The 22,197-nt window shown below is 44.5% G+C and overlaps 1 protein-coding gene across 2 annotated transcripts in view; it reads left to right on the plus strand.

Annotated features, from left to right (window-relative positions):
- The first annotated feature begins 4,619 nt into the window (after window positions 1-4,619).
- The window catches only part of PPEF1 (protein phosphatase with EF-hand domain 1), a 112,487-nt gene continuing 94,909 nt past the window's right edge, over window positions 4,620-22,197 (plus strand). Inside the window, exons 1-5 of one of the 2 annotated variants that reach the window (XM_045089348.1) lie at window positions 4,620-4,815; window positions 5,334-5,577; window positions 11,324-11,410; window positions 13,539-13,640; window positions 20,160-20,326. In XM_045089348.1, the coding sequence (XP_044945283.1) occupies window positions 20,254-20,326 (73 nt within the window). In that variant the 5' untranslated portion in view covers window positions 4,620-4,815; window positions 5,334-5,577; window positions 11,324-11,410; window positions 13,539-13,640; window positions 20,160-20,253. The remainder of the gene's footprint in view (window positions 4,816-5,333; window positions 5,578-11,323; window positions 11,411-13,538; window positions 13,641-20,159; window positions 20,327-22,197) is intronic. The other variant, XM_045089347.1, reaches the window with a different exon arrangement.

Here is a 22,197-nt window from a genome sequence, read left to right on the forward strand (position 1 = left end):
ATAATAAAACCAATTAGCAGGTTGTTTAACTCAGTTAGAGGCTGTCTGCAGACTGGCAGCTTTCCTCTGATCCTGTTAAAATGCAGTGGGTTCTATTTTGTGCAGAACGAGCAGGCTGCCATGACAACTGTCTGTGAATATTATTTCAGTATTAGTTATAGGTTTCCAGTGTCAGCCTCTGGGTCCAACAATGATTCTAAAACCCCAATACACATCTGTTCTTGAAGGAGTTGTCCTGGACATGTTTACAAAAATGAAAAACAAACAAAAAAACAAAGCACTTTCAGTTGCCTGGGTTTTTTCTTTTGGAAAAGAAAAAGGAATGAATTTACACAATTGCAAATTGCAGATTTTATTGCTATTCCTTTCTTTTGGAAAGGGGATTTGGATATGAATTTACATTGTGCTTGTCCCTACATTTGATTAAATAGATACACTAGGGAAGAGTTTGGAAGGATTCTTTTAAGCCTATATAATCCTTACGTTGAATTATTCTTTTTTTTTTTTTTTTTTTGTCCCCCATCTGACAGTGTCACAAGTGGCAGAGGACTGAATCCAAACCAAGTTATCAAACCAGTCTCAAATGAATATGACTTGAACATTCTAAGGTAAAACTTCATGCAGAGATTTCCAATGAAGGGCTCCAGCTCCATTTCCCTGCCCTCTCCTGGTCACTCTTCTCCATGTCCCAGTTGTACCCCTCACACCTGTTCTCCGCATGGTGACAGCCATGCTCAGAGCATTGCCCCTCAGGTGGGACAGTGAGTCTGTGTCCCAGCGCTCTCTGAAGGCGCCCCCAGAGTCACTTATATTGCCAATCTTTAGCTACATGCCCACTGGAACACTCCTTTTTTTTTTATTTTTTAAGATTTTATTTATTTATTTGCCAGAGAGAGAGGGAGAGAGAGCGCACGCGCAAGCCAGCACAAGCAGAGTGACAGCAGAGGCAGAGGGAAAAAGCAGGCTCCCGGTTGAGCAAGGAGCCCGATGTGGGAGTTGATCCCGGGACGCTGGGATCATGACCTGAGTGGAAAGCAGCTGCTTAACCAACTGAGCCACCCAGGCGTCCCTGGAACACTCCTTTTTACCAAGTAAAGGAGATGGGCTTGTTGGCTGAGGCCTGAGTTATGGGCCCGTCCCTTGACAATCACTGTTGTTTGGAAAGTGGGCTCATGCTGATTTTGCTTAAGCCCATCAGGGCCTTTTTTTGTTGTTTTGTTTTGTTTACGATTTTATTTATTTAAGAGCAAGAGAGGGAGAGAGAGGGAGGGAGGAGTGTGTGCATGAGCTGGGGGAGGGGCAGAGGGAGAGGAAGAGGAGAGGAAGAGGGACAAGCAGACCCCCCACTGACCAGGGAGCCTGATGTGGGGCTCGATCCCAGGACTCTGGGATCATGACCTGGGCTGAAGGCAGATGCTTAACTGAGCCCCCCAGGCGCCCCCAGGGACAGTCGGGGTGATGTTAGTTCCATGGAAACCACAGGGCTGAGAATAGGGAGAGAGTTGATTTCAAAAATGAAAATTGGGGTACTATTGCAAGGAAATGAGGGGAATACTTGCTAACCATCTGGTTAAGGAACAGAATGCTGTGCAAGTCGTAACAGTAACAACAGCTAATATTGATTGAATGCTAATGACGAGGTAGGCACTACTCAAACTGCTTTATAGGCCTACTGGTTAGAGAATGTGTTTGGCTGCAGGTAATAAGGTAAGCCAAATAGCAAGGACTTAACACAGAGGTGTTGGTTTTTATCCCATGTGATATGAAGTCACAAGAGAAGCAACTTCACATTATTACTCATATCTCAGGCTTCTCTTTCAACCTTTCTGCATTATCATTCTCAGCAGGAGGCTGGCATCCTAATGCTCACAAGAAGGCCGCTCCTCCAGACATTGTGTCCCGCTGGCACAGAATGGGGGAAGGGCAAAGAGGAAAGGGCTCATGTCAGCGGAGTCTTGTCTTTTTTTTCTTTTTTCTTTTTTAAATCAGGAAAATAGCTTTTCTGCGAGCTTCAGCCAGTAGATTTCTGCTTATATTTTATTATCCAGAACCGTGTCACATGACCACTGTAACTGCAAGGGAACCTAGCAAATCAAATTTTGTTGGCTAAGCCCATAGCCGCCTAAAACAAAATTGAGATTTTACTTGTAAGGAAGAAAGGGAGAATGGATATTGATTAGGCAACTAACTAGGCTGCCATGTTTTATATTAACTCATTTATTCTTTTCTTTTTTTTTAGCTCATTTATTCTTTATTTTAACCCAGCATGGTGGATATCACTATCCCAGTTTTTTCTGTTTCTTTTTTACTTTCTTTTTCCTTCCCGTCCCTTCCCTTCCCTTCTTCCATATCTTGGTTTTCTATGAAACAGGCCCAGAGAGGTCATGTGATTTTCTCAAGTTCACACACAGCTGTTAAGTGGCAGCACTGATATTTTTATGAAATAACAAGAACTTATTCCCTGTTCCCTTTCGTAATCCTCCTACTCTTCTGTGCACAGAAAACTTCATTTTTGATTTTTAGAAAATGATAATAGTTAGTTCTAGGCCCTATATTTCACAACCTTCTCAGGAAAAACAATGCTTAGAAATCTTGAGTCTCTCATCAACTTGTTTTCATAGTGTCGTTTTCACATAGCCACACCAGCAGGAACGTGGCATATCAGAAGTAATTATGTTGGGTAGTAAGAAACAGACCTAAAAGGGCAGAGTTGGGGAGGAAAAAAATCTTTTTATACTCTTCAAAGTTCTTGCTGCTGGTCTAAGAATTGAACTGACATGAAGCAAATTAACAGGAGAAAATAAAACTTAATTATGTATGTGCAGGAAATCCACACAGACATGAGATCCCAAAGATAGGCATGATGAGGGCCATGTGTCATCCTGTACAAAGGAGAAGGGGGTAGGAGTCTGGAACTTCAAAGGGAAGGGAAGCAATTCACAGGAAGATGAAAAAAGAGTAAATGTCGGATAAACAAATGTTTGCTGGGCCGCTCAGAAACAATGGGACATAGAAAGGAATTTGATCAAACCGGTCTTGCTCGGTTCCTTCATGTCTGCCATACCTAGTTCATATCATGATATAGTTAGCTATGGCGACAGGGGTCTTCCTGGAGCAGGTCCTCTTATCTAAATTCCTTTACGCAGTTAAGGGGAAGGTTGCTGTTTCTTCATGTGTCTTTGGGGGCCTTGATTGTTTCTGGCTGGAAGTAATCTGTGTGCCAAAGTGGCACATTTTGGGGTGGCCTGCCTTTGATCCCTGCAAAGGTTCTTCTTATCTCATGTGATATGACATCCAGAGCTTCATTAAAAAATGAAAGTGAGGGCGCCTGGGTGGCTCAGTGGGTTAAGCCGCTGGCTTTGGCTCAGGTCATGATCTCAGGGTCCTGGGATCGAGGCCCGCATCGGGCTCTCTGCTCAGCAGGGAGCCTGCTTCCCTCTCTCTCTCTGCCTGCCTCTCCATCTACTTGTGATTTCTCTCTGTCAAATAAATAAATAAAACCTTTAAAAAAAAAAAAAAGTGAACCTGTTAATGAGTCATTACACATAGAGAAGTTTCTTATTTATTTATTTATTTATTTATTTGACAGACAGAGATCACAAGTAGGCAGAGAGGCAGGCAGAGAGAGAGAGGAGGGAAGCAGGCTCCCCGCTGAGCAGAGAGCCCAATGCAGGGCTCGATCCCAGGACACTGGGATCATGACCTGAGCCGAAGGCAGAGGCCCTAACCCACTGAGCCACCCAGGCACCCCAGGAATCTGTGTTTTAACAATATCCCTCGGTGATTTATAAGTACATTAAAGTTTGAGAAGCACTGTTTTAGAGAGTTTTATATAAAAGAGACTCACAGAGCTCATAGTCTCTGCAATATTGGTAAAAATACTAACTTCAGCTTTGGTAAACTTAAAATCTTGTCTTAACTCAAATGTATGCTTGACTCCTTCCCCCATCAACACCTTCACTTAATCAGTATTTGTCTTTTAGATGTCAGTTCAAAGCTTATTTTCTTTGATAAGCAATTATTGGCTTGACCTCCTGACTCATTCTCATAATACATGTACTTCTCCTTTGCAATTTCACATTTACCTTTATGAGTATTTAATTAATGTTTACTTCCCCCACTAGGCTATAAACTTCATGAGGGAAGGGACCTTGTCAGTTCTGGTATATCTCCAGGGTCTAGAATAGTGCCTGGCACACCATGGGTGCTCAACAAATGTTTGTTGACTGAGTATATGAATGAAACCAAGACAAGAATAAGTGCTCTTAAAGAAAATTCTCTTAAAACTTTTCTAAAGGCTTCCCAATGAGCACTTAATCCTCTCAGGCAATAGCAGCAAGGGTTGTGAACAGAAAGTCAGGGATCTTTCCCAGGTCTTGTTTTAGCTAGTAGTTTCAGTGTTCCTCCAAGAAACCAACTCTGCTTTGTTTTCTGTGTTTGTGATGCAGAAATGGTTGACAGGAAAGCAAATGGTGGCAGAAAGAAAGCTTGAAGAACCTGGAATCTGTCTTTCCGATACATAGGAAGTGGTTCTCTCATCCAGCTTGTATTGTTCACATTCTGTTGGCAGGACTGTCATATCTGCCTCTGACATTGTGGGGTTGCCAAGGCAACCTATTAAAGAATCATTCTAGAATTTACCTCTGGAAAATTCTAGGTGAAGCTGAGGAATTCTCTTTAAGTAAGACTTATAAGTGTGACAATGGATAGTGTCCTGAGCCTGCAGGTCAGGCTGAAAGATTCAGCAACCAACGAAGTGAAGATCTAGGAGTCTATTTTCCTTGAACCTGTGCAGGACTGATAAAACTTAGAAGGGTAAGAACGCTTAATGGAGCAGATGAGTTGGATGAAATCTGGGTATGGAACCATATGACTAAAAGTTAGCCTTCCTCCTCTGCTTAGCCAACTCTGGTAGACTCTATGTATGGAGTTTTGTGTATGAAGTTTATCATTCTTTAATATGTATTTTACATACTTTACTATAATTTATATTTGGGCGATCTTTATAGGGTAGAATTGGGTCACCCTGATGTAGAAGGAGTGTTGGCCACCAAATCGTAAGACCATAATGTTGGGGAGGCCAGCTAACTTCTCTGGGCCTTGTGTCCTCTCCTACAAAATGAAGGACTTTCCTGGGTAATTCCAGAGGACCAGAGTGTCTTACCACATCACAGGCTCACCGGGACAGAGCTCTAGGCCAAGGACCTCACGATGATCATACAAAGGGACTCCACTGTGTGCCTAGATCAATTTTGCCCAATTCCCAGTGCCTTGATATGAAAGGCAGTTGCATAAATGTATATTCTCATTTTATTTTTGTCTTGGAATGGCAGATTATAGCTCCTGCAGAAGGAAAATAAGAAGAAGTAAGAAATTACCATTACTCTGCCATTGACTCATGCTAGATGTCAAACTGTGATACATGCAAAACGCAAGCACATACAAGCTAAAGGAACAGATTGTGGCAATATTTAAAAATATCACAACTCTCTAAATAAGAAGCAGTTCTGATAAGCCTATTTGGCATTCATGCAAAACACCCGTAACTCTGAAAAATCTGAATCGTACATTGCCAAGGTAAATTACTTCTACGCGGTAATTATAGATGCAAGTATATTGGATTACATGAGAATACCTGTCTCCCTCTCTCCCGGGCCTCTTCCTTTCCAGATTGTTGCTTTTTTGGTCTCCTTTGTTCCTTCCTCCTCCTCTTTTCCTTTAAATGTCTCAATTCTTCAGGCTTCTGGTTTCACCGCTCTTGCCTTCTTTCCCTCCCGGCTCTCCGTGGCTGTTTCATCTTCTCCAGCCGCTTCAGTTGTTATCCATAACCTGGTGACCTCTTAATGAGAATCTATAGATTGATTTATTTCCTGGGCTCTACACTCAGGCTTCTGCTGCCGACGGGACATGTGAACTCGTTATTTTTCTCCACGTCCCTTTCGTGTTCTACCCACTAATACCACGGTTAATGGCATTGCCCACCAGACTGCGTATGACAAGAGGGCAGGGAGGTGTCTGTGTTGTCTGCCACGGTACACCCAGCGCTCGGCGTCATGCCTGGCATATGGTGGACACCCAGTAAATATTGAAGTGATTAACCCATCTATTATTTCAAACTAGAAACCTCCGTCCCTGCCTATACTCACTCTGGGACCTGAGGGATTTATTACCGGAAAGGCTTTCACATCAGGCCCCTCCTCTTCACCCCCACCGCCTCCCCCTGACCCTTGCTTTAATCCAGCCCTTCTCATCTCCTGGATTGTTGCCAGGGCTTCCTTGTTGGTCTTCCTAGGGCAGGCTTTCCCCCAGTTCCTCATCGTTGGACCCTCAGAGTGATATTCCTCAAGTTTGAATCTAATCAGATCACCCTCAGGCTTCCCTTCACTTAGATATCAAGTTCGGGGCCCCTGGGTGGCTCAGTCGTTGAGTGTCTGCCTTTGGGTTATGTCATGATCTTGGGGTCCATGAGTCGAGTTTTGCATCGGGCTCCCCACTCAGCGGGAAGCCTGTTTCTCCCTCTCCCGCTCCCCCTGTTTGTGTTCCCTCTCTCGCTGTGTCTTTCTGTCAAAGAAATAAATAAAATCTTAAGAAAGAAACAAAGAAAAGCAAGCAAGCAAGAAAGAAAAATCAAGTTCGCCCTCTGGCAGGCTCATACTGCATGGATTCCGTGGAGCCTCTATGGTGCTTTGAGAAAAAAAAGAATGACTGCATTTCATGGATTCTGAGATGTCTATGTTTTTCACATTTTTAGTACCTCTGAGATTGCAATGAGTCTTAAAATCGATGGAGCATAATGGTTTGATGGGTGGCTTTTTTCTTTCTTATCAGTATGTAAAATAATGATGTACCTATAATCAATGGTATCTGAAATTTGCAGAAATATACTGATATTTAAAAGTAGGGAGATTTCACATAAAAATATGTTCAGCTTCTCTTGAAAAATTACACTGGGCAACCCTGGGCCAGGATTTCTGTCTGGCAGCCTAAGAGGGAGCAACCACTAAGTAGCAGCTGCCTCATTTAGATAAAAGCTCTCTAGAATGTCCTGTCGCTTCCGCCTAAGCTGCTTCATTCATGTATCTTACCTGCCCCAGCCCATGCGAGCGCTTGAAATTGTAAGCCCTGACTGATGAGTTAGGGTCTGAATTCTTTGTCATGGTTTCTAAGAATGACCACAGCTACCCCATCCTACCCCCATCCTCTGCTCTATACATCCTCAGCCCCCCAGTCTCAGGAAACATTACTGAAATAGCACATGCTCCCACGCTCCCTGGAGTGCCTTTCCCATCTTTCATGTTCTATGAACTGCCTCCTCACTTAACCTGCAGAACGACTATCCTTCTAGACTCCAGTAGTACGTGGGCCTCTCTCTGTACCTGCACCTCCTCTCTTGAAACTACTTGTGGGCAGACCCGAGTCCCTCGTTCAACCGTGTACCTGGAAGGGAGATGGATCAGAATGTATTCATTGTTGTATCCCTGCCTCGTAGCTAAAACATGCTTAGTAAGTACCTGTTGAATAAAGAATGCTTGGGGTACGTTTTCTGACTAGGATCTCTGTTTTGTGAGTTTTGCCCATGGATAGAGAGCCAAAGGTGAAGTCAGAGGGAAGGGCCAGTGTTTTTTTTTAGGGCTCGTAGTTTGCAGTCGAAGGTGCTGCTTCTGGCTGGGATTTGGGGAGGCCCTTGGCAAAGTCAACCCGTGGGGACTTTCATATCTTGCAGACCCCAAGGCCCTAAACCAGAGCCAGCTCTGAAGCTTTTTATTTTAAAATTCGTGTACGGTAAATAGGGACACGTGGATAGGTTAGCGTAACCACCACTCTAAAAAATTAGGATACAGAACATTGCCCCAAAACTTGTTCTTGCTTTCTGCTTGTAGTCACACCCCCGCCCCTATAAACCCTGACAACTACTGAGTGGTTCTCCATCCCTGTGGTGTTGTCTCCCAAGAATGTCATAGAAATGTATGTGACCTTTTAAACCGGGTTCTTTTACTCAACATAATGCCTTTGAGATTCATCCAGGTTTTAGGCATCAATAATTTATTCCTTTTTCTTCTTAAGTAGTATTCCACTGTATAGAGGTCCCACAGTTGCGCTTCCATTCACTTGCCAAAGGACATCTGGGTGTTTGCCATATTTGACCCTACGAACTTGTGTACAGGCTTTTGTGTGAATATAAGCTTCCTCTAGAGTAAATACCCAGGGCTAGGATTGTGGTGTCATATGGTAAAATGTATGTTCCACTTTACAAGAAACTAACCGAACTATTTTTCAAAGTAAATGTACCATTTTGCATTCTCACCAGCAAAGCATGACGGTCCGAGTCACTCCACATCCCAACCAGCGCTGGGTACGACTGGGTTGTTTTTAACTGCCTTAATAGGCTTACTGGGTTTTCTCATTGTGGCTTTGATTTGAACTTTTGCTCCTCAAATCCAGGCGAGGGGAACTGGAGGGAAGAAGACGGCCAACTCACCGCCACTCTTGTAGTACTTCAAACTCTGATCTTCTTCCTCAGTCTTCCTTCTGCTACTTACTTTTCAGAGTCCTTGTGTTACTTATTCATTGCTACATACAAGTTACCGAAAACCTTAAAGCTTAAAATGCACATTTATGATCTCACAGCTTCTGTGAGTTAGGAGTCCAGGCATGGCTTACCTGGGTCCTCACAAGCTGTTGTAGTCAATGTGTCGGCTACAGTCACAGGAAGGCTTCGCTGGAGAAGGATCCACTTCCAATCTCAAGTGCTTGTTGGCAGGATTCAGTTCCTTGAGGTCTGTTGGATCGAAGACGTCCGTTCCTTGCTGGCTTTTGGTCAGAAACCTTCAGTCCTCAGCCACGCAGGCCTCTCCAACATGGCAGCTTACTTCATCAAAAGCACACAACCTGTGAGGGTAATAGAGACTGCTAGCAAGACAGAAAGCCACAGTTTTTTTATAACTGAGTCACAGAAGCAATAGCCCAACACATTTGCCGTATTTTATTGATTAGAAATCCGTTGCTAACTAGGTCCAGCCTTACACTGAAGGGGAGGGGGTTACACTGGAGCGTGAATACCAGGAGGCAGGGACTGTTGGGAGCCATCTTGGGTCTGCCTGCCGCAGTCTTCAGATGGCTGCTCCATGGATCCTGTCCTGGCATTTTATAGCTTTGTTCCACGGGAGAGGCAGGCAGAGTGGGTAGACTGTCTTTAGGTGACTCTCTCTGAAGCTTTTTGATTTGATTTCTGAAGCTTCGGGGTTAATTTTAGGAGTTTGTTTGTTTGTTGTTTTTAACTTGAGCCATCTAGGACCAAGCTAGGCTTAGATTAAGCAGTGGTCAAAATTTAAATTCTCATACCTGCCAATCTTCTGTTTATTAAATCACAACCATGGAGAGCTCAACTTTGTAGCCTCTTCAAAGCGACCTTGTAAACGTCAACACATAATGACAGCTGTTTCAGCCTGTCATTATGGCTGTTGACCAGGAGACCCCAACAGATACATCTGGCCAGCACTGGCCTTTATGAATTTCTTTCCCTGGATAGTGAATTATAACCCACTTTTAATTTCTTTTAATGGCTTTCTAATGACTTGCTAAATCTGGCCTCTCTTCTCTCTTACTTAATGTGGCTTTTCAATACCCAGAATTCATCCCTGGAAATATGCTTGATCCTTTCTCTTTATTGAAACATAAAATTACTTGGTATTCTTTCCCTCTCTTTAAAAGGAAGTAGGCTCTTTAAATCAAGATTCTGTGAATGTTTTTGATCGTGAACCTGTCACAGTACAAGCTTTTTTAGAATGGACCCCTAACATGAGTATATTAATGTATTTGTAACAAATACTACTGAACTCATATATTGTGTACATTATCAAACATACATGAAAATAGGAAGTTCAAGAAGAATTTAAAAATAGATGAACATATGAGTTCTAATAATTTCCATTCTATTATCCGAAGGGGTGCTATTGGGCATAAGGTATCAGGGGTCAGGAGTGGACAGAAACCTTAAGTACTCACTACCAAATAGATCAGCCCACGTTGTTTCTTTTCTCAGTCTCTTCCTGAATCCAGCTGCTCTGTCTAGAATCTAGTATATTCCCCGGTGTGTTTCATGATCAGTAGGAGCCGCCCCTTCGAATGACCTTTCCTTGCTAGAAGATGGAACTGTGGCCAACTCCAGGACGCTTGTGGCCCAGGAGAGGTCTGCCGCAATGCCCAGTCTGTCCCTAGTGAGGTAACCAGCCTCTCCATTCCCCTCTCTCTTTCTGTAGCTTGCTCCCACCATAGACTAAACCAGGGCCCTGATCTGGGTTCCCTCAGGTGCAGACTCTGAGAAAAGCATTTGAGAGCAAGGAGGGTGAAGGCAAACCCAGTAGGGAAATGGGGAAGTGAGCAGGGCAGGAGAGAGGACAGCCGAGGCAGCCAGGAAAGAGTAAGTCCAGCCTGCAGGGGCGGGGCTCAGTCCTAGCAGAGGAGCACGTTCCTCCGCCCACGTGTACAGCTACCCGCACTGTCAGAATCAGGAACTCCGTGCTTTCTGATGTCGGTCTTACCTCTCCTGGTTCACGGCCTTGTTAAACGCTGTGAGATACGCGCCATCTGCAAGAACACCCCCCTCCCCTCACCTCTTTTCTTCTTGGTTAACTTCTAACTTCTGGCTGCTCAGTCATCCCCTCTCGGTTCTTTTCCTTTCCTTTTTCTTGAACCAAGCTTTATGCCTAACAGGGGGCTTGCCCTCACAGCCCTGAGATCAAGAGTTACCCCGCTCTGCTCTGCCGACTGAGCCGGCCGGGCACCGCAGCAGCATCTCATTTAGAAAACCTTCTTTCATTCCCCTTGCTGGGATGGGGCCCTTTCTCTGTGCCCCGTCCCTGTCCTGTGAGAGATCTTATCATACCATACTGCTCGTATTTACTTGCATAATAAATATCTATTACATGCCTGGCCCTGTTTTAGGTACTTGGAGTTTATATTCCAACAGGAGAGCAAGATTTCAATTTGTGATTTTATTTTCTTATTTGCCTAGGTGTCTGCCCCACCTAATCACATCCATTTGGTTCCCCCTTTATGTCCCTGTCCTTCAGCAGCGCCTGTCACATAGGGGAGCTCAGAGGGTCGGGTGGCACTGTGTCGAATTGAAGAGCACAAGCCTCCTTAGTTCAGGATGATTTGGTATTGCCATGGCCTTTTCCAACCTTTGCTGGGGGCTCTTTTCATACGATGATACGCCCACCCAGAGAGACATTGACCTTGACTGTTTGGGGGCACGAGTCTATTAACTAGCGAATTTAGAACCGTGAACGTTACTTTGCCAATTATTTTTTTCTGTTTTCAGCCTGGGAGAACACCTCCCTGCTCAGCTGGAGGGAAGTCGGACAGCATCTGAGAAGAGGCTGGGTTCGTCATTTTGCAAACACGTAAGGTGCTGACCGAGGCAGTGTAGTGTAAGGATCAGAAGTAAGGGTTTGAGAGTCAAAGTGCCTGGGTTCGGATCCCAGCTTTGCCACTCATTTGCTGTTTGACTTTGGGCTCTAGGTCCTAAAGTGTAAATAGGGAAGACAATAATAATATAGGCCTCATAGGATGGTGTGTGGATGAAATGAGATTAATACATGTAAGACTAACAAGGGCCTAGAACGTAGTACGTGCTCAGTGAACGCTATCGTTACTATGATTTATTCACATCCATCAGTGCTGGTTTATTCAGCAATTGGAGGCTGGGTCTAAGACTCTTGGTAGCACTCAAAGTCACATTCCAACATTCTTCCTACAATGGAAAAATACGGTGAAACTCTTCATTTAAGCAAATTCTAAGTTTTAGATCTATCACATAAAGGGCACGGCTCATGTAATTCATGGTCCAGAGACTGGCCATTAAAATAACCACCTAAGTCACAAGTTCTTTCCCTCCTTTCCTTTCTTTCTGTGATGAAACAAGTATTTGGTGAGTACCTTTTATGCATTTGGTACTAGGATTGCCAAGAGGAATGAAATGGACCCTGTCCTTTCACATATAAGAGTGAAAATTTCCTCTGCATTTCACATGTACAAGGACAAATTACAGAGCACTTTGCAAGAGCTCTAGAATTGGACGCATACGTGGCTTTGAGAGCCAGGGCACAGAGCGCCTACTCCCCTTTGGTGCTTTAAGAAAAGCTTCACACAGAGGAGGTGACATTTGAACAACCAAATCTAGACATAGCCATCATTTAACCACTGTGGACTGAACAGGCATTTGGCTGGAAACAGCCACAGAGCGACATTGTCCACTATTTGTCTCCGAGCCTGGGTAATGACACTATCGTTTGCACCGTGGATGGCGGCCTCACCAGGCCCTAGTCTTGGAGCGCCTGCCATGGAAACCTGTACGGTTGTACTGCCTCCTAATGAGGCCCTCTGATCATATTTAATATGCTAATGGGAGTACAGAAGCCTAGAGCTGCCTCTCCAGTTATTTTTTAAAGTGACTCCATTAGCTTTAATCGTGAGCTAGGCGACCACTTCCTTGGATCCCTGTGGCTCTCAAGTGCAGAAAGGAACGAGTGCTAGAGAGCAGCCTGGGCGGGGTTAGCATATGATTTTGGCCCAAGTCCTTTCAATCCGAGCTTGCAATGCAGAAGGCCAGGAAGCGGGAAAACACGCCGGCTGGCCAGCCAGGCAGGACTGGGGAGGAGAACGGCTGTGGGTGCCGCTGCCGTGGGTTTGGGCCTCCGGGAGCAAGATTACCTCAGAGGGCCTCGAAAGATGTTGGAACCCAGGCTGGCGGCACCCGCCCTGGTACCGGCTCCCTCCTCTTCCTTCTCAAAGTCAGCAAGATCACGGGGTGCACTCTCAGTTTCCTCCCCACCGCGGGGGGCAGGGGAATCTGTGTCCCCCTGATGGGTTCCCCACCATGCAGCTAATGGAACAGCTGGAGGAATACCACCGCAGTGCAGCACCTGGGGCCGCGCCCTTCCCCTCGGGCCTTTTGGAGTCCCAAGAAGGAAAGTGTAGCGTGCCCCCTTCTCCTAGCCACACGCACATGGCTGCGGTGTTGCCTAAAAACCAGCCTTGGTGGACCTCCAGGATGAACCACAGAATGCTCTTCTGCCCTTACTTAGAAAAATTCACCGTGTGTTTTGTATCGAGGCAGATTATTTATGCCAACAGCAGCCTATTGGTCTGGCCCTGCCTGTCCAGGCCCAGGGCCCCTTGAAAGCAGTCCTGTGGCCACAACCCATTGCTTGAGCGTGTCCCTTGATCTCTGAGCTGATGGGAATGCGGCAGGGCCAGGCCAGACAGCTGGGGCTCCCAGCCCAACTCGGCCTCTCCCGGATCTGTTGACTCTGGGCCCCTCTTCCAGGCTGAAAGGCAAAGCCCCCAAGGCCCGCTGGAATTATTTCTTTGTGTGTGTGCATGTGTATTTCTTTCTTGATTTCTTTAAGCAAGAGTTCTCCCTGCAGAGAGCAGCGAGGACTCGGGATGTGGAGTGTGTGCACGCGTGCCTGCTCGCGCGTGTGTTCGGGGGGCATGCTCCAGAGACAGCTGGACTTGTACCGCTTTTCTTTCAGGCCTCTGCATCCCTCATAAAGAAGGTTTTTTCCTTGTTCTGGGGTCTCTTGAAACACCTGGGGTGAGGAAAACCCTCCGCATCAGCCAAGCAGAAGAAAGAGGTAATATGTTTGCTTGTCCTTAGGTATTTTGAGCAAGCAGAAGTCTACCATATAAATATCGATTGTGTAGTGATGGGATAGGAAATGTGCATACCTTAAAGTTTATTTTATGGCTTTTCAATTTCTCAGAGTGATGTTTTTCTCAGAGATTCTGATTCCAAATCAGCTGTCCTCATCTTAGAAAGGGGTACAGATGACTTTGCCGTTTGAAGGATTGCAGCCTATTTCAAAGGAACTTGACATTTGGAAAAACTCTGTGGTCACTTGGGTGAGAACTAGAAATGAGGGAAGAGATACTTGGAGAAACCCTTCAAAGCCCATGACGCAACTTCATGTTCAGAAATCTTCCCGTAGCCCCCTTGGCCTGTTGCTATCTTGGAAAATCATTGGGTTCCCGTCTCTCTTTAGGAAAGGGAAACCGAATTCCTTGAAATGTTCAAGAATTCTCTTTAGTGATTTGGGGCTTCAGACTGGATCTGAGATCAAGATGTAGACAACCTTATAGTGGACATTTTTGTTCTTTAACCATTGACCAGAACGGGTCTTTGGGGCTGCCACTGGTCAGCTGTGCCACGGGGTACCATATTTAATTTCTGAATCTCAGTTCTTCATCTATAACACGGGAGTGATGGACACACCTTAAAAGTTTGCGTGAAGATTAGCTGGAGAAAGAGAAACATAGAGCAACCACTGGGCTGGGTAAACAGTAGTCCCTTGATAAGAAGTAGTGATTTTAGCTATTATGATGATTACTGGCGTAGTGTTCTTTCAGATCTTAGTGCTCTCTGAGGAAGAGAGTTCATTTCTTATGAATCTGCAATTATCCTAGAAGGAGTAGACCTCGTAGGGTTTTAGCCTCCGGAGGTCCCAGACCATGCATTTGGAAGGAAGAGATCTGAGCAAACACAATCTCGTTTCAACACTTGACCATGGTGAGCCCCCGCCTGTGCATGGCCCCTCCTCCCTCATTCAGCTAAGAGGAATTGCTTTTTGTTCAAGCTGGTTCTTTGCACCGCTGAACTCCTCAGTAGTCCTCAGTACAAGCTGGTCAGGTAGGCGCTATTATCCCATTAAGAGAAAACGGAGGTACAGAGGAATTTATGTTAATTAGTTAAATAATTCATTTTTATTTATTTATATAAGTAGGCTCCACACCCAGCGTAGGGCTTGAACGCACCACCCTGAGATGAAGACTCGCATGCTCTACTGACTTCAGCCAGCAGATAGCCCCAGTTTCTTTGACTTCTAAACCCCAGGCCCCACTGAGCCATCATTAGGCTCTTAGGAACAACACATGTTCTGGAGATGCTTTACCTCAAAAGGGTCCCCTGCTAGGCTGTTTGGGAAATGGTGGACACTCTGGCTTTTTTCTCAGAGATTCCTATTAGAGACGCATAGTAACGTGTTGAAGGCTCTAAGGAATCTTGCCGTCAAGAAATCTGTTTCACCCGACTTCTCCTCAACTTATTCGACTGTGGGGCCTTTTTTGCCTCGTGCCTAGAATCATATAGCACGGAGAACTACTCTTCCACAAACACACTGTGGAAAACCTGGAACCAGGCCAAGCTGCCTCTTGATGACCATCCTGTCAGATACAGATACCTTCAGATGCCTTCTGGTATTCAGTGGCGTTTCTCCTTCTTTTTAGTCTTTCATCTGATGAGAGCCGGCAAGAGTCACTGGGTCTGTCTCACAGACACATTTAAGACCCCAGCCACAAGGGTGCGAACAAGGAAAGGCTACAGTGTTCTTCTGGAAACGGAGTGCTGGAACGGGCCTCTCTAGCGCCATCCACCAGGGACTCCTCTACCCCACTCTGTGCCCCTTAGTCATCCTTAGGCCACCGACACCAGGCTATAGAACCCCTGGTGACCACCACAGAGAACACAGCAAGGCGAGCCTCAAGAGACATCTGTCCTCCATGTGCCCCACCTTGGGCGGTGGGAGTGTGTTGCCTGTTGAAGTACACTGGGCCCTGGATTTGGGTTCCTCAGGGCCAGGGCTGGAGGAGGAATTTCTCATAAAAGGCAGCATCTCTGAGAAAGGCTGAGTTTTCAGCATGGGAAACCGCCCAAGCCCCATCTCGAATGCCAGAGGCAGAATCAAGGCCCAGGTAGCTGAGCGGGGGCGTGGGAGTCCAATAAGACTGTAGTCTGGAATGAAATGAAGAACAAATAACAGCTTGGGGAGGCAGGGCTAGCACTTGGAGGGTGCTTGATGGCTGAGGTTTAGCTTGGCTCCAAGGGCCATCATTTGTTCATTCCGTGTATTTTCACCTTGGGAAGTGAAAAGTGGGTAGCATGAAAAGAGCTGGACCTCAAACCGTTGGGCCCTTCAGTGGCCCCCCAGCCCCCACGCACAGTAAAAACCTTCCAGCAGAAGCCGTAGAAACCTTTTCTTTTTCAGATTAGAAGTGAGTGCCAATGATGAGTCACTGTTTCATGTTTGTGCTTTAAAACCATCCTCGACATATAAATATTGGTAGGGGCAGCCTCACCGGGCAAATTTCAAGCTGTTTTTTTTTTGCTAAGAGCCATCTTTTCAGTGTCCATATCGTTGAGGATGCGTCCTTGGGTCTTTGTGAACCCTGAAGAAGCTCTCCACCTCTTGAGCCACAGGACCCCTTTCAGGCCCTAGGGTATCATTTCTCCGGAGACTTCTTTGGCGCACTAAGTGCTTTTCTAATGCTGACAGAGAGCTGGAAATGCAAGGAGCTTCGATTTTTCTCAATAATGGAAAATCCCCCGATCATTTTTATCAGCCTTGCAGCCGGCTGGAGATGTCCTCAAAGGTACATACGCTGCTTACAAACTTGTTTTCCTCTCTGGCTTTGAGTGGGTGATGGCAGTGTACTTTGGGCTCTGTGTGGGAGTATTAAGTGGCCCCTGGCCTCACCCAGATCTTGTTTTAAAAATGAATCTGTAAGTACTACCCATTTTCTGGTTTAATAAAAGGCTTTTGTATAATGAAATAGCAGGCATCTGTGCACCAAGTCATGGACTAATACTGGCTTTTAGCATTTTTTTTTTAAGATTGTATTTATTTATTTATTTATATGAGAGAGAGAGAGAGCGCGCGCTTACAGATTCATTTTTAAAGAGGATTTTAAAATCACAATGGAGAAAAACTGAGAATTATTCCAGAATTCTTTCGTTATTAGGGAAAAATTTGCTGTTGAAATTTTTATACTACTAAGTAAGTATTAAGCAAGCTATTCTTCAACTGTTTTTCTCCTTCAGGTAACAGGTAAAACAAACAAACCAAAAGAACTATTTTAATGCTCACCAAAATGAGCTGTGGCTCAGCTCCACAACCCTGAGATTATGACGTGAGTTGAAATCAAGAGTCAGATGCTCAACCGGCTGAGCCACCCAGAGCCCCAGCAATTAATTTTTTTTTAAAGATTTTATCTATTTATTTGACAGACCGAGATCACAGGTAGGCAGAGAGGTAGGCAGAGAGAGAGGAGGAAGCAGGCTCCCTGCTGAGCAGAGAGCCAGATGCGGGGCTCCATCCCAGGACCCTGGGACCATGACCTGAGCCGAAGGCAGAGGCTTTAACCCACTGAGCCACCCAGGTGCCCCAATAAATAAAATCTTTAAAAAGAGAACAAAGGACGCTAGCTTAGGAAGCTCCATTAATGCATTTAGCATTTATCAAACACCTGCTATGTGAAAGGCACTGTGAAGGTGCCAGAGATTCAAGGAGTATTTAGAAAGAAAGATACCCTTGGAGCTTACAGTCTAACAGAAATATACTCAAGTTTGATCCCTTTTAGTTCCTAGTGAATTTTTTACATGAAATTTGCTTGTGTAATGAACTCAGGGGTGGCTGAGAACCAAATGTTTTTGGAGAGATATTGCTTTATTTTATTTTATTTTTTTCTGGAAAAGAAAAGATTGAAATGTCTCACTTCTTTTTTTCTTTTTTAAAAGATTTTTATTTATTTATTTGACAGACAGAGATCACAAGTAGGCAAAGAGGCAGGCAGAGAGAGAGAGGGAAGCAGGCTCCCCACTGAGCAGAGAACCTGATGCGGGACTCGATCCCAGGACCCCGAGATCATGACCTGAGCCAAAGGCATCAGCTTAACCCACTGAGCCACCCAGGCACCCCAAGAGTCTTCATTTTTTAATAACCTCCCCTGGTGAATCTGATGGTGCTCGTCAGGGAGCACTGATCTAAGTGCGTGGAGAAAGTCACCAGGAGGAGGTGAACGACTTTGAAGGGTAATGAAGGACCCCAGCGGGTGTGTTCTCAGAGGTGCTACAGATAACCTATAAGAAATTGCTGAGTACAGGGACGCCAGGGTGGCTCAGGAGCATCTGACTAGGTTTCACCTTGGGTGGTGGTGTCGGGGTCATGAGATGCGGCCCCAGTCTACTCGTCTGCTTGGTATTCTCTCTCCCTCTGCCTCTCCCCCTCCCTTCCTCTCTCTCTCTCCTCCAGCCCTGTTTCTAAATAAATGGATAGAATCTTAAAAAAAAAAAAAAAGACACTTCTGAGTACAGAGAGAAGGCAGGTGATAGGTAAATACTGCCCAGATTTCAAAAATGAGAAAAGAAGAGAGGCCAGAAACCACTGCTTTATAAGCCTGACATGACCTTTGGAAAAATTCTGTTCCAAACAGATGGAGTCAGAGCCTGCAGAGGAAAATGTGATGATCCTTAGGTGTCATCATGGGTTTGCTCCAATACTGTCACTATTAAAGACTGTCGAATGTGGCTACATGTTAGAATCATCTGGGGAGTTCTTAAAAATCTTGATGCCCAACCCCCCACCCAGTACCAGTTACATCAGAATCTCTGGGGCTGGGATCCAGGCCTCAGTCTCCCTTAATGCAGTGCTGGCTGAGCACTGGGAGTTTTAAAAGCTCCCCCGGCTATGGTAAGAGGCAACAAGGTTTGATAACCAATTTCTCTATACGACTTTAGGTAAGTTGCTTGACTTCCTTGTACTTTGTGTAAATTCCAGGCAATTTTAAAGGTCTCTCTCACCTTTCAACTTTTGTGATTCTGTTATTAAAAGTCCTGCCCAACTGATTTCCTCCTTTTTTCCCTCCTCCCCTTCTTCACTTTCTTCTTCTGGGGGCTGGGATAGCCGAGGTGTTAATGGATGTAATTAATTTCATGAAAATATTTAGCAGAATTTCCCAGGATGTTATGACAGGTGGATTTACTACCTAGCTGCACAAATATGCTGAGAGTGTGAATGAAAGGGCCCTGTAGTGACCCTGGAGAATGGGTTGGAATGGAAGGCTCCAGCGGCTGTTGTGCCCTCGGAGCGGACCTTGTCAACATTTTTTACCCATTATGTAGGTAAGAAAGATATGATAGAGAGGCCTGTCAAATTTGGAGATAACTCAACATTTAGGAGGGTTAATTCATACCATACATAAAAGAATCAGGTCTAGCTCTGATCAAAATATCTGTATATTAAGGTTATTATTGTTTGAATGGTATTCCCATAATTCAAATATTTCGCTCATTTTATTTTTTCTCTTTCTTTAGTTGAGTCATAGTTTTGAGGCTTTTAGTGTACTGCTAATGGAGAAACGACCCTACCAAAAGGACACTTTGGTAGCGTCCAATCAGTTGTTCTCTGACTTTGTTCCTATCATGAAATGCAAATAGATTAGATCAGGCTGATTTGGAGCAATACAAAATAAAGGAAACATCACTCCCAAAGCCACGAGGTAGAATACTAAAATCCAGTTGAGCAGTTTCAACCAGCGAGTGTGAGGATAGACCTGGGAGCGGAGGTTGTCTCAGAATCACATAGACAGCTTATTTAAAAAGGGCCCACTGGACTCTTGATCTCAGGTTGTGAGGTCAAGCCCTCTTCGGGCGTAGAGTTTACTGAAAAAAAAAAAAAAAAAGGAAGAAAATAATACAAACAAACAAAAAGGGCACTTGGCCCCCTTCCCCCATTGTGGCACCTTAGTCTGGGGGGTGGGGGGAGGCCTGGAGCCTCCTTTATAAAAACAAGCTCTCCAGCTGATTCTGAGAAATAGTGTTGAGGAAGTCACTTCGATTTGAATTTTGGCAGAGTTGTTCAAACATGTTGTTTTGTCATAGTCTGTCTCCAATCTGTGTTTTTAAAAGCCTAGATAGATTTAATTATTTTGTGCTTACAGCCCAAACGGTTAACTTCTATCAGGTCCTCCATATCCCATTCCCTGTTTCCATTAGAAAATCCTATGCTCTTACATTTCTGTTTTCCTTTCTGTTTTCAGTGCTTTATTTTATACAGCATTTATACAGACCTTGATCTAACCTTGACTTGGGGAAAAGATAGTTTACGTGTAGCAGAAAAAGCAATCTATAGCTGCTCGGCGGCTGCTGCTGTGTTCTGGAAAATGAACCGCATTAGATTATGTCTGATCACTTTCCACATCACATGATGAACAGCAGTTGAGAAGAAGCATAAAATGAATCCTGCTCGGCAGCCCTTAGATACCTTGCTGTTAACGGGTGCTTTCCTCCCCCCCCCACCTCCCGCCTGTGTCTTCCTCATCAGGATCTATGCCTGAGGTGGATCAGCTAGGAGGGGCTCCTCGCAGCATAAAGGGAGGCACTTTTCACACTCTGTTTCGGAATGAGAAGTTCAATTCATGAGCACACATGATTTAGAAGACATGGGCTGTGGGACTTCGTCGTCAACGAAAGACAGGAAATCTGAAAAAGGTGAGTGCCAGTGGGAGGTGGGGGGTGCCCGTTTTCTGGAATGGCCAAGAGAGAGTGAGCCAGCTTCGCCCTCTCCCCTTTCCCAGGGAAGTCACTCGCTTCTCCAGCCGCCCCCGTGCGCTTGTGCACAAGGCGCTGTCACTCCAGCTGAAGGCTGAATGTTGGCAGAACGCGGGAAACTACCTTTAGGAAGATGTGGCTTTGAATTTAGGATGTACCATAAAGTATTATCTAAGAAAGAGCTTATGTTTGATTTGATTTCAGCTGAGAATGTACAGTATAAAAATGTGAATTTCAAACCCAGTGGCAGGGAATAAGAAAGCCTCTGGAAATTTCTGTTTGTTCAATATGCTTATAAGTAGCTATATCCAAACCTCTGTGGTGTTTAGCAGCATCATTGACTTTTTATTAGATTTTGTAACTCAGTGATCGGATTATTTTTTACAGCTATTCAACACAGAACTTTATGAGATTTGCCCCCACATTTTTAGACTGTTGCAGGTAGAATTTGGGAAACTCAAGATCATCGGCTTCCGAAAAAGTGTGTTGTTTCTAAATTCCACAACCCCCATATAATTAGAGGCTTAAATATTTCCTTGTTTATTTCGTCCTGAAGTTCTTTCTCATACCTACTGAAATCGAGCTACAACTCACTTGAGTGTTTAAGAGACAGAGTCTCCACAAGCAGATAAAAGTAAAAATAAACTGGGTTGATTATGTGAATAATTCTCTCTTAAACCTCCTTCTTTTCGTATCTAGCTTATGGATAATTTTCCCATATTCTACTCCACATCTTGTTTTAGGAAGTGCACTCAGGCTTAAGATGGACAGTTAGGGTGCAGGGTATTCTATACTAATTAGCGTGTGATGTTTTCTCTTGGGAATCAAGTGCCATTCTGCCTCCCAGCTGACTGATGCTGGTAAGTTAGCAAAGCTCATCTCCCACTTTGGAGACACAGGAGAGATGCACTAACTCTTTCAAATCTGTAAATCTTTCCAAAGCTGCAACTGAGCTAATTCCATGGTAATAATTTATTATAAAAGAGAAAAGGGAGTAATATTCTTTTTATATCTAGGATTATCCAAGATTCTTGAAATTTAGCCAAATTTCTCAGGTTACCAAAAAAAAAAAAAAAAAAAAGCCACGCCCAACTTGTAAAAGTAAGGTTTCTCTTTTTGAAATACTTCTCAACTTTTAAAATGTTGCAGGTAAATGGAAAATATTGCCTTAGATTTGGGGATGGGTTTTTCTTTTAATTTACCAAGGTGAAATGCACGTAGCACAAAATTAATCATTGTAGAGGGAAGTTTTCAGTGACATTTTGTTCATTCACAAAGTTGTATAACCACCCCTTCTAGTCCAGTTCCAAACATTTCCATCACTCCAAACCAAAACTTGCCCTTAGCTATTAGACAGTTTCTCCTGATTTTCCTCTCCTTTCCGCCCCTGGCCACGGCCACTGTTGTGTTCTATCTCTGTGAATTTGTCCATTCTGGATGGAATAGGTGAATAGGTAAATGAAATCATGTACAATGTAACCCCTGCCGCCTTTCACTTGACATGTTTTTGGGGTTCATGCATGTTGTAGCATCTCTCATACTTCATTCCTTTTCAAGGCTGAATAGTATTCCCTTGTGGGTATAGACCACATTTTATTTATCGATTCATTTGGTGATGGACATTTGAGTTGTTTTCAACCTGTTCAACTACTGGGAATAGTGCGGCTATGAACATGGGCATATGTGTACTTGTTTAGAATTCCCGTATTCAATTCTTGAGGGATATACACCTAGGACTGAAAATGCCTGGTCATATGGCAATTTTTTGTTTAACTCTTTGAGGAAATGCCACCTCTTTTCCTGGATCACTT

The sequence above is a fragment of the Mustela putorius genome, unplaced genomic scaffold (assembly GCF_011764305.1).
Source record: "Mustela putorius furo isolate JIRA1106 unplaced genomic scaffold, ASM1176430v1.1 tig00003836_pilon_pilon_pilon, whole genome shotgun sequence".
In the NCBI taxonomy this organism is placed as follows: Eukaryota; Metazoa; Chordata; class Mammalia; order Carnivora; family Mustelidae; genus Mustela; species Mustela putorius.